This window comes from Phyllostomus discolor, chromosome 1, assembly GCF_004126475.2.
Source record: "Phyllostomus discolor isolate MPI-MPIP mPhyDis1 chromosome 1, mPhyDis1.pri.v3, whole genome shotgun sequence".
NCBI lineage: Eukaryota > Metazoa > Chordata > Mammalia > Chiroptera > Phyllostomidae > Phyllostomus > Phyllostomus discolor.
Window position 1 is genome coordinate 46,254,588 of NC_040903.2, and position 16,756 is coordinate 46,271,343.

The following is a 16,756-nucleotide window of genomic DNA, read 5'->3' on the forward strand; positions in this document are numbered from 1 at the left end:
GTCGAGGCTTACTCTCCCAGCCTTACCCATGGACTCAGCCATTTTGCTAAGGACCCCTGGTTCTTTTTTTGAGGAGTAATATTGGAACCCAAAATCTGGGGGGTAGGTATACTCATTGCAAATGAGGTGTTATTGTTCATGACCTTTCAGAGAACAGATGGAAAAATAGCCAATTCATATAATTCTTGCCTTCACCATTTTATATTTGTAGCTCCCAACAAAATCAATATATTTATTCCTTTGCTCAATTCTACAATACACATACACTTGTTTCAGAATTACTATACCCACACAACTATTAACAATAAACATACTAACCTATTAAGTCAAATTTAAGTTTTCTTTGCATTTTTTTGTTCTTTTACTTTCAGACTGAGGGCAGTGAAATACTATAGCTAAAAGTTACTTGGATTCTTTCTTTTCCACTTTTCTTTAATATGGTTGTTAGTCATTTGGTGTATAGTTCAAGTGCATTTGCTTCTGTTTGTTTCCAACTTTGAAGTTAAAAAAAGTCTTTGTTGATTTAACTTTTGACATTTTAATTATGATGTGCTTTGGTGTGGACCTCTCTGAGTTCATCTTTTTGGGGACTCTCTGTATTTCATTAATCTTATGTCTGTTTCTTTCACCAGGTTAGGGAAGTTGTTAACCATTATTTTTTAAAAATAGGTTTGCTGTTGCTTTCTCTTTTTCTTCTTTTTCTGGGACCTCTGTGATTTGAATGTTGATATGTTGATGTTGTCTCAGAGGTTCCTTAATCTATCCTCATTTTTTAAATTATTTTTTTCTTTCTGCTGTTCTGATTAGGTGTTTTCTGCTATCTTGTCTTTCAAATTGCTGATTTGATACTCTGCTTCATTTATTCTGTTCTTGGTTCCATTTAATGTATTCTTCATTTCAGTTACTGTACTCTTAATTTCTGACTGGTTCTTTTTTATGTTTTATATCTCATTGTTGAAGTTCTCACTAAGTTCATCTATGCTTCTCCTGGGTTCACTGAGCATCCTTAATAACCAATGTTTTGAACTCTTTATCTGATAGATTGCTTGTCTTTATTTCCTTTAGTTTTTTTTCTGGGACTTTGTCATGGCCCTTATTTCAGACATGTTTCTCTGTATCCTCATTTTTTTTTTTCTGTGTTTGTTTCTATAAGTTAGGTAATACAGCAACCTGTCCCAGTCTTGAAGGAGTGAACTTGTGCAGGAGCTACTTCTTTGTAGACAGCATGTGCTGGGTGTCTGGGCAGGCCAGCTGGAGCTAGAGCATGCATGAGCCACAGGGAAGCCTGGGAGGCAAGTCTTCCTAGCGCCTAGAGTGGTAGCTGGAGTGGGGACAGGTCAAAGAAAGTCTGAGGGCAAGCTGCAGTGGGACTACCTTGGAAGACCCATTGGAGATGTAGCTGGAGTGGGCTCAGGCCTTGGATAGTCCTAGGGGCAAGCTACACAGGGATCTGGAGCTGAAGCAGGAGCTGTAACTAGGGTTGTTGTGAGCTGAGGGGAGTCCTGGGGATCAGTCACGAAGCTAGAAGCTAAAGCTGGAGCAGGCTTCTGGGAGATCTGTCTCTGTGTTGTCTCTCTTATTTGTTTTGCAGAAGTTCAGTTAGCTTTTAGTTCTTCTTCAGGGGGATTTGCTTTCTGTAGGTGTAAATTCCATGTGTTCCTGGGAGGATGTGAGTTCAGGGTCTTCCTTTGCCACCATCTTGTACTAGAAGCCCTTAATTAATCAATCAATCAATTAATTGTTTGATATTAGCCATCTAAAGTGTGTGAGGTGCTATGTCACTGTGGTTTTGATTTGCATTTCACTAATGATTAGTATTGTTGAGGTATTGGCCAGAATGAAGCTTATGTTTTTAGCTAAAATGAGCTTAGAAAAGTACAAGAAAATCTGATTTATAGTTTTGAAACCATATATAATTGTTTTTGGTTATAGAGTCATAATATTTTGTATTCAATGTTTTGGGGAAAATTTCTTCTTCAAACATTTCCTTGAATCAGGTTGAAAAATATTACATGTCCTCTGTAATGTTTTAGATTCATAAATTTCTCTTTCTATATATATCTGTAAATCTATATCTATCTATATATCTATGTCTATCTATATATAGAAAAATAGAGAGAGAGAGAGAGAGAATCTTATCATTAAACAACTAAAAATGGCAATATAATACTTGTCCAGAGATGATCCAAATTAGCCTTCAGGGGAGTTACAGTTCAGCAAGAAAGATATCATTCAGAAACTTGGGGAAAATTTCTCATGGCACAACTCAGTTGATTGACATTAACTTCCCCATTTGCAATAAGAGTATGCACAATGTTCTGCAGGGTTATTTTATTAATTGAAAAGAAAATGAAAATGTGTGAGAAAACTTATAGTCACTCCAAATCTGGCAATGGCCTGCTATACACATTCTCTGACATACTTAAAATCTCTGGGGAAATTTTAACTACCGCTCTCTGTGTGTGGGTTGGGAGTAGCAGCTCTGTCAAAATCTCCTTAAAGGTGACTCTTGAAATTCTTGGTCAGTTCATTGCATTCCTGCTGAGTCTAGGTTCAATTCATTCAATCACTCTTTTGTTCATGTAACAGACATTTAGTGAGAACTTAAGTCTGTCCTATCCACTGGACCAGGGTCTGGAACAGACACTAAGACTAGGCAGTAGATAGACTTTCTTTTTTTTCTTTTTTTAATTTAAAATGTATTTTATTTTATTGTTTTCATCATTAAAATGGAATAAAATTGTATTTTGGGGACTTAGTTTGAAATAAATAATCTTATCACACTTTTTTTTAGAAAAAGATTATTTTTTTATTGTTCAAGTACAGTTGTCTCCATTTCCCCCTACTACTGCCCCCCCACCTTACCCACCCCCTTCCCAGCCTCTTTCCTACCCCCTTTGGTTTTGTCCATGTGTCCTTTATATATATTCCTTGGTGACCCTCCCCTCCCCCCCCTCGTTATCCTCTCCCCCCTTCCCTCTGGTTACTGTCAGTTTGTTCTATGTTTCAGTGTCTCTGGTTATATTTTGCTTGCTTGTTTGCTTTGATTAGATTTCACTTATAGGTGAGATCATATGGTATTTGTCTTTTACCACCTGGTTCATTTCACTTAGCATAGTAGCACAATTTACAATAGCCAAGTGCTAGAAGCAACCTAAATGCCCATCAGTAAATGAATGGATAAAAAGACTATGGTACATTTACACAATGGAATACTACACAGCAGAAAGAAAAAAGGAGTTCCTACTCTTTGCAATAATAGCATGGATGGAACTGGAGAGCATTATGCTCAGTGGGTAGACTTTCTGGTGGGTTCACCTTCAGATGATAGGCCAGTGGTCTCCCCTTACTTGATCCAAGCTATTCCTTCACTATGACTTTAATGAATTACTCAGAAACAGTGGGAGTTTATTTTATGCTGGGGTAGAATATAACATTGGCTGTTCATTAGAAGGAAGTATATACTATTGATGTGTGAAGAGAGAGCAAGCAGGAGCTGGCAAGGCACTTGCATGAGACAAAGGATAAGGAAGAGCAATGATCAACACATCTTCCTGTGAGACAGGTACTTATTCCTTGCAAGGCCAAATGATTGAAAAAGTTTGAATTGATGAAGTTGTGTTTTGAAATGTGGTGGTGTAAATGGGTTCCTTATAAACCTTAATTAAATACCCATTCTTTGTCCAATACTATTTTATGTATAGCGGGGGTGCCAAAGAAGTAGAGTATGTGGTACAGTACCTCAGAGAGAGCATGTCTTCCTCCATCAAACAGAGAACACAGAATATTGCCCACTTTGCCATACTGATAACTACTCCTGGCCAGGAGTCCTTCCTTCAGAACATTCTGTCTGCTGTGTGAGCCTAATCAGACCACAATCACGAGGGACAAATATATAGCAAGAGAAAGTTAGGATAACTGGCTCCTTGTATTGAGAGAGACTGCATACCAGCGATACCCAGAAGCATCTCATAAATTAAAATGCGATATATGAAGTTATTATAGGATTTCAGGAGGAGTAGAGTTTAAGTCAAATTTAAAAGAAACAGTATTTTGCTAGGCTCAAAGCAAAAATGGGCTGTGTGTAAAGAGACCAACATCAGGCTGAACTGCAAAGTGGGCCCAGGGGCCTCTTTCCTTGGAACTGATACAGTTAAGATAGATATGAACTGTGTCCAGAAATACATCATCTGTACCTCGGTTGGAAATAAAGTCTCTTCTCTGTGTCAAATTCATATCGGTCATCCAGACAAGAGTAGGATGTTTCATTCTTATTGATAGGATTTTAAATAGGGAATTTTCTGACAGTCAGTGATTTTAGAGAACAAAGGTTTAAGTAAGAAAGTTTTAAGTGGTCAAAGGGACTGTGATGACACTTCACAGCTGCAGCCTGAGTTTGGGAGAAATACTGTTTCCTTTAACTTTGCAGCTGGTTTTATTTCACTGGGTCTTCGCTGGTTATTTCACTGGTTATCTGTTAAAAAAACAGAAAACACGCTCAAAATGGAATGGCTTATGCTAAGCCTCATGTCACCAAAGACTTAACTACATTTCATCTCTACCAGAATTGGACTCTTAAACTAGTCAATCACGAATTGCTTAATCAGCACTACTTAGGTAATCTGCTTGATAGACCCTCACCACCCCCTAAAGGAAAGTAACTGCAATACTTTTTTGGCAGTATAATTTCCTTGTACCTGTTCCCTTTTGCCTATATAAGAATTTTATTTTGCATAGCTCTTTTTTATCTGCTACATTGGATGCTGCCTGATTCGAATAGACATTCGAATAGACATTTGCTTAAGTAAAGACATAACATTTTTAACATGGCTCAGTTTATCTTTTAACATGTCCCCGTGTAACAAATGGCTACTCTGATTTTTACTTTTTCAAAGGGATATTTTGCTTTCTTACTGCGAATTCACCACATAACACAGGTTTGGCTCTGTTAACTCGATTATAGACTCTGGACAATCATAGGCATTGGGCAATTTTTTCTTCGAAAAGTGGAAATGATACAGAAACCTTAAAGTCAAGGGTTTGTTCTGCCAGGCCCCTTTCTTCCTTCCACACACACTGTTGTTTCTTTGTCCAGCTCCCAAGGTGTCCAAAGGTCGTGCTCAGGGGTGAGAAACAAAAGAACAAGTAAAGTCCTTCCTGCTTTAAATCAAATTCCACGTGTCCTTCCAGAGGCTGCTGGTTGGGAGCTCTAGCTTGGGAGAAAGAGGGCGTGATGCTTGAATTGATTGGTTTAGCCGCCTTGCCAGTGTCCTCCGTTTGGGGATATCTGTGGCGTGTCGAGAAGCCAAGTCGCCAAACCACACTCCAAGCCACTATTCTTCCAGGTGCAACTGCCCATGCAAACGACGTCCTGCACGCAGGCCTGGACTCCAGCCGGTCCCACGGTTCCTTCAGCCCCGCCCCTGCCCGTGTAGGGAGCTCCGCTCCTGACCCCGCCCCTGCATGGCGCTCCGGAAACCGGCTGCTCGCGGGACCTGCCCTCCCGCCAGGCCTGGTAGGGGCGGAACCCAGCCTGCAGCTGCCAGGACCCGAGCGGCGCGAGGTGAGCCTCCGTCCAGAAGTCTGCAGTTCTCGGCCATGGCAGTTCCCGCACGCACTTTCTCAATGCTCCGCAGCTACCTGGGCCGAGTCCCGGGGCTGGGCGGGGGCGCAGCGTGGCTCGTGGGGGCCCAGGGGGCGGCTGGCCCCACGTTCCGGGGCTTTCAGAGCAGCGGAGTGAGGTATGAGGTCTATCGGACGCTTAGTCTCCTTGGATCTGGGTGCTCGGGGTGTGAAGCCAATGCCTGTGGGAGGGGCGGCGGGGATGCGATCTCTCGGCGCGAGCTGCGCCTGGGCGAGTGAAGTTCAAGGCTCCAGGGTAGCTCCGCGGCGCGGCAGGGTGCGGTTGGGTGCGGCGGGGGCGAGGCCTCCCTCGGCTCCGAGCTCGGCCTAGTGGACCACGCAGGCGGGTCCTGTTGGCCCGGAGTCGGGCAACCTGGACGTGCTGGGCCCTGGGCTCCGGGTCCAAAATGTTCCTTCTTCGAAGTTGGTGCAGTTGAGTGATTTATGAAGATATTTGAGTCCCTCGGGAAAAGTGCCATAAAAACTCGTGGTCTACTTGTTTCACACATTTTTTTTTCATCTGTTACTGTGATTCGTAAACAAAGGAGTGGGCGTTGTTTCAGATGATTTATTAACATTTGAATGGCTAAATTCCTTTGTTGGTGGTAATACTGAGTGAGATCTTTTCCAGCTCTGAAATTCTTAATGATTTTATAAAATCAGACATTAGTCTTGATTTCTCGGTCTTTTTCTATGTGGCACTACCGAACCTCTTCAGCCTAAAATTGAAGTGATGAATCTTGTATTAGCTGCCTGTGTTTGTACCTCGTTGTTGACTAGTGCATTGGAAATACGGAACAGTGCGGTTCTAACTCCTCTTCACGAGGGTGCCTCAGAAGTTTACCCTTCAGTTACTGACTTGGGCGTACTTGCAAACTCAAACCTAATAAGCTAAAAATATATTCCCTTGACCCAAAGCCAGTGAGTTCAGAAGAGATTCTGTTTCCAGACTTTCAGGGCTTCCAGTAATGTGCTTTCACTGCCGTTTTACTTGGCCAGAGATGGTGTCTAATCTTTTTGTATCTGCAATACGCAGCACAATAGAAAGTAATGGACAGTAATGTGGAAATATAGCTACTGCTTATTGAATTTAAATTGATTAACTCCCCATTGTATGCATTTTACCTTAGCCTTGAGTAATTGAAATAAAAATTATTTCCCATAGGGTTTACTTGGGATGACGTTTTTAGTGGCTAGGCCTTCTACAAGAATATGTGAGAAAGTAACTGTTAGAGTTCTGGTAGTGTAAGCTCGCGTGCTGTCGGGGAGAATTTGCCAGTTGGTTTGGAATTATCAACTTTATTACCTAGGAAAAGGAGATTCTGTAGAATTCTATTATTGGTACTGCAAAATAGAAGGAATTACCTACTATAGTTATTTCAGCTATTTATTTAGTTTTTTTAAAATTTGTGTTGTTTTAGGGCTTCTTTCCAGGGTGAAGATAACTTTTTTCAAAGTGTGTAAGTTGATTAATTTATCTTTGTCATCTTGATGTGAACCCCATCATCCGTCCTCTCCTCACACAATAAATGAGAGTCACAACAGTAACAGCCCAAGGATTTGGTTGTAGCCAGTTGATTTGTCGTGGATGTGCCCCTTCCACGTGGATAAATCAGATATTTAAAAATTATGTTTAATCGTCTCTTTATAACTTAAAATAGTTGAGTGCAGAAATTTTGGAAAGCTATTCTTAAAATAGATAACTGGTACTTTTCGATCTAGCTGCCTTCAGCCTCATTTGATGCAGATTATAATTCTGTACATATAGATAATACTTTTGATTGTTTTAATTTTTTTAAGGCACCACTAATTAAGTTAGACTAGGGTGGTGTTTTTGATAGCCCCTTGGCACTGAATACCATATATAAAGGTGAGGATGGCTGTAAGGTTGAGAAACCCCTGTGAACTGGTGGGTCTCTGGTGGGGAGGAATCCGGACAGTGTGTTGATGCTTATTGGTGTCTCTTTTCTCTTCTAGGACCAGCAGAGAGAAGAGATGCCATCTTCCAGAGGTCGCCACTGTCTGCCTCCCCACTGGTCCCCATCCGCAGTCATCATTTTTTTAACATAGTATAGCAACACATTAGTTGTCTAGTTCTTCATTGCGAATGTGATTTAAATCCGACATCATTCCTATTGGCTTATTTTCAGTAAGAATAACTTTTTCAGTAAGTTATTCTTACTGAAAATTGTCTCTGAGTATGATAAACTCTTTACCCAAAGATACTGAATGTTTTAAACTAATAGATTTATTACAAGTTTCTGAGCTACATGCAGGCTTAAATGAATGATGAAAATGTATTTTTGATTATTTTTTCATATTTTTAACTAATTAGATACCTGTAATCATGGAACATGTAAATAATATTTTAGTGGAGTTTTTTTTTGACAAGTGAAATTTCAAGTAATAATGTTTGACAATTTGAAGGTTATAAAATCTTGAAGTATCATTTAATAACTTTTTTCTCAATGGTCTTTAAGATTTGCAGTGAGTTTTTCCTATTTACTCCTCAGAAATTAGATCTTATTAATTCAAAGAAAACATGCTAATGTCAACTAAATAAGTTCTTCTATTAGTTGCAGCTTATTGTTTCTTAAAATGAATTACCTAAACAGCCCAAAAGTTAAAAATTAAAAATTTCAGTAACTAAATTTTTCCTCTTTTGCCTTGCCGTGCGAGGAGTTTACAGATCAAAGTGTCTGTGAGTTATAAACGTGGTATGAGTCCAGCCCTGTGCTTTTCCGTGTAGTACAATGGAGCCAGGCAGGAACCATCCCCTTTGCGGGGCGGGGGGGGGGTGGCTCACACACAGACCTCTTAACTGATATCAGGCTCCTAGCAGGTCTGCAGGTGTCCTGCAGCAGGGGCTTCCCAAACCCTGCCTTAGGCCATCCCCCCGGACTCGTTTGCAGTAACTCAGTGTGTATTCCACATGTTTGTTCCATGTTTATTTTGTGCTCAGTGATCCCTAAAGTCATGAATTTGGCAGAATTTTTTCCCTTCTGCTATGAGTTATTTGAGCGTTTGTAAAATTTTGTATGTTGGCCTACAGCCTTCTATGGAAGCCTCACCTTTCTTTATGTCTCACTGCCAATGGCTCTATAATTTCTGCAGCTAGACTGACATTTTTTTTAAAATCTTACATTTTTAGACTTAGTAAAAGGCACTGGTTTATGTTGTTTAAATAGTAATGTCTTATAATATAGGTAATTGAATTTAATAATTAAAAACCAAATTTTATCACTAAGCCTGTTCATTTTTCTTCAGATTCTCCCCTCTAGTACTCAATGTTTCTATCTTTGTAGAAGAATTACTTCATTAGAGATCCTTTTATCCTCTTGTAAGGCTGAAGGACCTAGACTTTATTTAGGGACATTACTGAAGTTGATTTCCCAGAGACTGAATTCAACCAATATAGAGTTAGTCCAAATGATTAGCAGAAGCAGTTTCTCAAAATCACATTTTGCTTTGTTGGCAAATATGATAGTGTGGTTTTCCCTTCTTAATGCCTTACCTGTTCTAATGAAAATGAGCTGTGGTAGGTATCAGACTACAGTTTTGTTTTCTCAGCATTCTTATGCCATTTTCAATTTAGAACTTAAATGTTTTACCATCTAGTGCCTCATATCTTATTTTTGTGTCTGTGTCCCAGCTGTTAGAGGTAAAGCGCTCTGATTGTAATGTGTCCAAAATTAAGTTCTCTGATTAAAATGGATTAATAGATGATAAACAGATTAATATTAGTCTCAGATTTTGTTAGTCATGGGTTTAGTAATTAGCAGTTTCTTTAATGACTTGAATCTTTGTTTTTCAAATGCTTTGATGTTATCTTTTCATGTCAATACCTTGATGGGATAATAAAAACAGTAATAATCTTCCATGGTCACATACTCATGGAATTGCATGGAGTTCAGTGAAGATTTTTGAAAATATTTTGGCTTAGGGATGATAAAGTTGTGGAGGGAGTTTTAAAGACATAGAAGCATGAAATTTGAACTGTCAATGAGTGGGATAAATTATTAATTAGTAATAAGATTGGCTATTAAGTTCACTTTAAAGCAAAAAAAAAAAAACCCCTCTAAAAGATAGAAAACATCATGATCAGAACCAAATACAATTCAAATCGAATTAGTTTCAAAGAACTCAGGGTTGAATATTATCCAAGAAGGCTTATCCAGCTGCTCCACTTAATATTAATCATAAGCATTTTCTGTGTTGCCATTGTTCTGGTTAATGTTTTATTGGCTGCGTCATATTACATTAAGTCAGTTGGCTATAACTTCACCTAGTCATTTTGCTGTGGTTCATTGTCTAGTCCTGGGAACATATGAAATAATTTAGCCTCAGATTCAGGTCATCTTGTCAACATATCATACTGCCCAGGTTTGTTCACTTAATGATCTGAATTCTGCCTAGGTATAATTACTCTCGTTATGAATGTGCCTAGGACCTAAAAGACTATCCAGAAATTCATAATTCTAAAGTGGGGGCAAATATATACTTTAAAATAGATGACCCCCACTTCCCCTTTTGGCTAGTTATGAGTAATTCTTCAAGGAATATCATCTTCCTTTAATCCAGTTGTGCTGTTGAAAAATGAATTCTTACTCATATTTAATGAACTGTTACCCTGCTAAGCACTTGGCTGAGAGTTTTCACATACAGTATATCCTTTCATCCCCACCACAACTGAGGGAAGCAGGCGCTGTTGCTGTTCCCATTGTGTTTAACACAATGGGAAATTGAGGTTTAGAGAAATAATTTTTCCAAGTTAACACAATAAGTAAATAGTAAAGACAGGGCTTAAACATGCATGATCTACCCAGGGCTTTGCTCTACAAGCAATTTATGATTTTTGACACCATTATCACTCTTCCTCTTTTTGAAAACATTATATTTGGTAGAACTTTGATGAATCAAGAAAGATACATTTACATATAAATATTAAAAATTAAATTGTTAGATTCCCTTAATGCAAGGTGTTTTTTAACCCAGACTTCATGCATAGAATTTAGAGGATTCATAAGTTTAGATGGGAGGTCATTAATCTCTAATAGATTTAGCATTTTCTTTAATTGTGAATGTTGACAACAAACCATAGTAATATTAGCAGTACCTGTGAGATTGCCAATAAAAACCACAGATATTTTAATGTCACAGAGTTGATGCAGAGATCTCAAAACCTCATACACATGAGTCACTGCTTTGATACTATGGTAGTTATTAGACCTGCTGCTAGATCCTGGTATTTAATGATCTTTTTTAAAGGTATTTGATAACAGTGTTTCAGTAAAACTGATTTCCTTATAAACCTGTGTATTTTATATTAAACATTTAACAAGACTGCTGTGAGAAGTGCCCATAGGATTAAGCAGACTGTCCAAGGTTCTCGTGGCACAAAGCTTAGCATCTAAGATTCTGAAAAAGCTGAGTGTTGTTTTGGTATGGTCTAATTTACAGGTTCTGAAAAAGTTAAGTTACAAAATTGAATAACAAAGAATCATACATAATGAGAAGAACTTGCTTTACTTTTTATTGCCTTACAAAAGTATAATTTCTGATAAAATTACTTTGAGGCGTATTTTTGATGTGCAATGAAATGTTTTTTAAAAGGGAAGAAACTTTGGCTCTGGCTGGCATAGCTCAGTGGATTGAGCACAGGCTGCAAACCAAAGTGTCCCAGGTTTGATTCCCAGCCAGGGTACATTCCTGGGTTGCAGGCCATAACCCCCAGCAACTGCACATTGATGTTTCTCTCTCTCTCTATCTCCCTCCCTTCCCTCTCTAAAAATAAATAAAAAAATAAAATCTTTAAAAGGGAAGAAACTTAATATTCTTAAGTGTTCATTTACTGTGAAAGGCTCCCTAGTACTAGTGATTGGTTTTATCCCATATGTAATTTTCCTTAGTTCCCTGGGGTTTAATTTGTATTATATTGTTAGTTCTAACTCAAAATCTTCAAGTTGTGCCCCGAGATACAAAGCAGTTAAACTAGTTAGGATGGAAGAAAAATTGGACTTGCTAATGACTGTATTAGGATTTTTCATAAAACAGTTCTCATAAAACACTTGCAGCTCTAAAGTTGTGGTTGAAAACAGGATTGAAACCTAGAAACAGAAGCAAGACGCCAAGTATTCAAATTGAATACATTGTTAATCTTGTAGAATTTGGTATTTTACTATTTTGCAAAGGAGTATTTTGATACATAAGAAAAGTTGTAATTTTTATTCCTGTTTACTACTTGCTTTATTGAAACACTTTAGTTATAATAACCATAGATTGGGATAGTTACTGTTTATTTTTTGGGAAGTATAAGTAAATAAACGAACTCATAGAAACAACACGAAATGCTGTTGACTTTCTCTGGCCCCAAATTGCTCCTGGTTATCTGACTATGTCTCCATCTATAACAGCTGGGGGAGAGAGCCACTTTTGCGAATCAGCCAATCATCTCTTAGTCCAACCCTTTTATGTAAAGTCAATAGAGACTATTCCCATTATATAGATGAGGAAATTACATGCCTTTGAAAACAGTTAAGTAACTTGCCGAATCTGGTGCATCAGGTGTGACACTCAGGACTTCTGGCTTGGGGTAAATAATTAGCACCTCATTGGCTGCTCACTGGTACTGCTCTCTCTGACTCTTGAGATTTATTGCTACCAAAGAACCCACATTTAGTGCTAGCCCAGCAATGTGGGGAGAATAACATATGGAAAGGGAGAGCTCCTTGTCCTGCCTCTTTGGGGCTCACTTGCAGTGTTTCAGCCTTTTCAGGAAATGTCACGTGAGCAAGTAATGATAGGGTGCATTGTGTGGAAGATATCCGAGGCGACAACCTCACTGCACTTTTGATGTATATTTAATGGCAGTGTGACTGGTTTTTTTAGTTAAACCAGCACACTTTTTAAGGCTAAAAAGGCATTAAAGTAATGAAAATAACCATTATTTAGAATATTTATTCACTAACAAATATATGAGTGGTTCTATAGAAGAGTTGTAGTCAAAACTATTTTCTAAATTAACATTTTAAAGGGTAATTAATTTATATTCTTACACATTAAGACTAAAATTTTTATTTTGTATATATTTAATTTTTGTAAATTATGTGAATATTAATTTTTAACACACCCGATTCTCAGCATATGTTCATATACTATATCTTTAATGTTTAAAATACAAACATTACATTAAATGATAAAGGAAGGCAATGCAATTATAAATCCAAATTTCAGGGTAGTGTTTAACTATAGGAGAGGATAAGGATTTTGAATAGGGGAAGGTTACACAGATGATTTCAGTGATTATAATAATCTTTATTAAGCTGGTAACATTAATTGTATTATTTTTCCTTTTCGTATGTTTTATAGATACTTTGCATTTATTCACTTTTAATATAATTCAGGAAGACCTATTTTGATAACATTGAAAAAAACACTTTAAGATATGAAGATAAATATCCAGAATACTACCTACTTCACCTTTTTATTTTGCATATTTCTTTTAACTCTTTAGCCATTTGCATGCATATTTTAACAGTTATAATGATGAACCTACAATTTTCATTTCATATGTTGACTTTGTACAGTGAATATTTTCACATATTGCTCTTTATAATTCTTGGCCGCATAATTTTTAAAAATGATATGAACAATTTAACTCTTCAATAACTCCACAAATATTAATAAACATGTAGAATGTACACACACTCTTTTAGGTGTTACAGATATCATAATAAATATAAACTGGCTGCCTTTGCCAGCTTAGAGTGTAGTTGGGGAGACAGTATTTTTAACAAGGACTTAAAATACCACAAAAGTGAAAGAGCAGGGCGCTGTGGGAGCTCATGGCAAAGGCCATTCCCCAGATGAAAGGGCTGGAGAACATTTCCAGGGTGCCTTCTGAGCTGAGACTTGAGGAATATGTGGAAGTGAAGGGGAGTAGACTTGGAAGGGACGGAGAGAGGTGAGAAGGAGAAGGAAGGGTGGTTCAAGTCAAGGAAATAGTGTATGTGAAGATGCAGAAACAGCCTGGCACAGCTGATACATTGAAATGTAGCTGTGTAGTGTGGGACTTGGTGAACTGTTTGTTCTTAGCAGTGAAGCTAAAGAAAGCTCATGCATGGGCTTGAAGCTCCAGGAAATTCAGATTTGAGTTAAAACTCCCTGTTCTTTGTTTTTCAGGTCAACTTTTTTAGTCTAATTTGACTCCTGTTCTTTTTCTCACATTTAACGCCCAATCTCAGTAAATCTCAGTGGCTCTACCCTCAGTTTTAGAATCAGTGCTTAGCACCCTCACTGCTATTCCCTGGGGTACCACACAAGCTCCCCCACATCCCCCTTGCTTCCAAAGACTGTCCTCCACATTTTAAACAGTTATCATCGCATAATAAACATTGGGTCATGCCACTCCTCAGAATCTCCTAATGGTCCCTGTCTTATTCACAGTAAAATCCAACATTCGTCTGAAGGCCTCAAGGGTCTTAGGTGATCTGACATTCTTGCTTCTCTGACTCCATGCTCCGCCGTGGCCCACTTATTCTTTCCACTGTAGACACTGGCCTTGCTATTCATTGAGCATGCCAGGCACGCTCTTGCCCGAGGTTCTTTGTACTTTCTATGCACGTTCTTTGGCCTGGGATTCTTTTCTCCATGTAGCCACACAATGTTCCCTCATTTCCTTCATTCATGCTGAGATGTCACTTGGTTAATCAGAGGAATGACACCCTAACCCACCTGTATAAAATGGCAACTCCAGCCTCCAGATACTTTCTGTCCCTCCATTTTTCACACATGATATTGTATATTAAATATTTGCTTTTAAAAAAAATTTGCTGTGTCTTCTTTACCAGATGGTTTCCATGAAATCAGGCAATTTGTTTTGTGCACTGTTTATGCTCCTGGTGATAATGCCTTCTATGTAGAAAGTCCTTAATACATGTTTGCAAAATTGATAAATTATGGACGTGTAGTGAGGAATTTAACCAGGGAATTGACATGAATATATTTGGAAATTCAGTGCCTGCAGTATCGAAATGGATTGGCAGAAATGGAGACTTCAGCCAGGCAGAACTCAGACTCTGTATGCTTCTGTAACTGAATATTTGAATTGTTATATTTAACATTTTCAGAAATATGCATGTTGAAAATCTCCTTTACTTATGCACTAAAGACTATGTGAGCTACATAATGTGTGTTTACCAGTTCTCCAGGATATGGACCGATGCAGACATCCTCTCATCGGGCCTGTACTAATTCCAGGCTTGTTGAGGCTCTGCAGTGACTGAGGAAATCAATGGGATAGGCCAGCTGCTACTGAAAATGCTCAAAGTCCCTATCACAATTGGGTGGCAGTCTTGTGGATATCTGCCCATAAACATCAGCTAATTCAGGCAATATCATGTCAGCTATAGTTAGCATTTCAGTGCAATATGGGAAGCACTGTCACTCTCTCAGACCCCAACGTACAGAGTGCAGTCAGATTTAATCTGCACATTGTCTCTTTGTAAGCCAGGGATCCATCTATGCCATTGTCGTCTCTAACGTTCTCAGGGACACACAGCTTTGATGTGTCTAGGCCGTAATTATCCTGGATTATTTTCAGAGATGGTTTGTTTCACAGCAATTTATGAACAGATTAATCTATTTAACAGAGAATCAACTAATAAGCCATGTCAGCAGTAGTGTTGCTATTCATATGTCATAGAGTGCACAGGTGGTTTTGTGTTTTAAAATATAAATGTATTGGGTTGGCCAAAAAGTTCATTTAGTTTTTTCTGTAAAATAAAAGGCATTTTTCATTTATACCAATACTGGTCTACCTGACTGTGGAGCATCATACAGTGAGAAGTCACCAGCACAAAACTTAGAAAACCACTTTGACACACTCCATACACTGACACAAATCTTTTTTTGACCTAACACCTCCATACACTGTACAAATTTTTTTGTGTGTGTTTCAACTGTATTTTTACCTTTCTTGAAATTATAAACCATAATATGCTGAAAATGTTGCACATTTTCTTCCATCTTCAATATTAAAATGACTACATAAAAATTCAATTTTAGTAAGTTTTTAAATGCACATAAAATGTGCAATATGACCACTATCACAATACAATTTAACAATATTGTTTCAAGTGAAGTTGAAGACAACTAAGCACTACTAGAGCCATCTTATGGAAAAAAAACAAGCAAACTTTTTGGCCAACCCAATATATTCTTTACTATAAGAGTGAATTCTAATATGTTTGCATATAAACCTGCTCCTATAATAGAGTATTTTACTCTAACTGAATATTACTGACACAATATAGTTTATGGTAAATACTTATTTTTTACTATTTTTAGAAATGAACCTTACTGAAATTAGTTGTTGATCTGCAGCCCTTAGTATTTGCTTATAGGAGGTCCTTGTTACCTTAATACTAAAAGGCCACATATTAATTATAAAAACAAGCACAAGAAATTCATAGGAAATAATGGAAAATGTTTGTTACTTTATCTTTTTTTTTTTAATATTTTATTTATTTATTTTTAGAGAGGGAAGGGAGGGAGAGGGAGAGAGAGAGAGAGAGAGAGAGAGAGAGAGAGAGAAACATCAATGTGCGGTTGCTGGGGGTTATGGCCTGCAACCCAGGAATGTACCATGGCTGGGAATGTTACTTTATCTTGACAAATAAAATTTAAATTCAAAAGTAAATGTATTTTATTTTAACATGATTTAATCTATCATTGTAATTATGTACTAAATATTAGAATGTACAAAGACACGAACTATTAAAACTCAAGAAAAATGGATAACCTGAATAGCCCCCTATATTAAAAAATTTAAATTTGTAGTTGTACAAATTTGTAGTTTTAGTTTTTGTAGGTTCTTCCCACAAAGAAACCTCAAAGATCAAATGTCTTCAAAGGGAATTCTACCAGACACTTCAGGAATACCAATCTCACAGAAACACTGCTGGGAATTTGAAGAGAATGGAATACTTCTTCACTCATTCTATGAGGGCACCATCACCCTGATACAAACACCATACAAAGACATTCCAAGGGAAGAAAACTACTGACAGATACCTCACGCACATAGATGCAACAAATTAACAAAATTTTAGATGAAATTCACAATACCTGGAAA

At 37.8% G+C, this 16,756-nt stretch overlaps 1 protein-coding gene across 2 annotated transcripts in view; it reads left to right on the forward strand.

Annotated features, from left to right (window-relative positions):
* Nucleotides 1-5,409: 5,409 nt before the first annotated feature.
* MTHFD2L (methylenetetrahydrofolate dehydrogenase (NADP+ dependent) 2 like) overlaps nucleotides 5,410-16,756 on the forward strand; it is a 98,968-nt gene continuing 87,621 nt past the window's right edge. Inside the window, exons 1-2 of one of the 2 annotated variants that reach the window (XM_028506866.2) lie at nucleotides 5,430-5,741; nucleotides 7,600-8,869. In XM_028506866.2, the coding sequence (XP_028362667.2) occupies nucleotides 5,464-5,741; nucleotides 7,600-7,687 (366 nt within the window). In that variant the 5' untranslated portion in view covers nucleotides 5,430-5,463 and the 3' untranslated portion in view covers nucleotides 7,688-8,869. Of the gene's footprint in view, nucleotides 5,742-7,599; nucleotides 8,870-16,756 lie in introns of those variants that run through there. The other variant, XM_028506865.2, reaches the window with a different exon arrangement.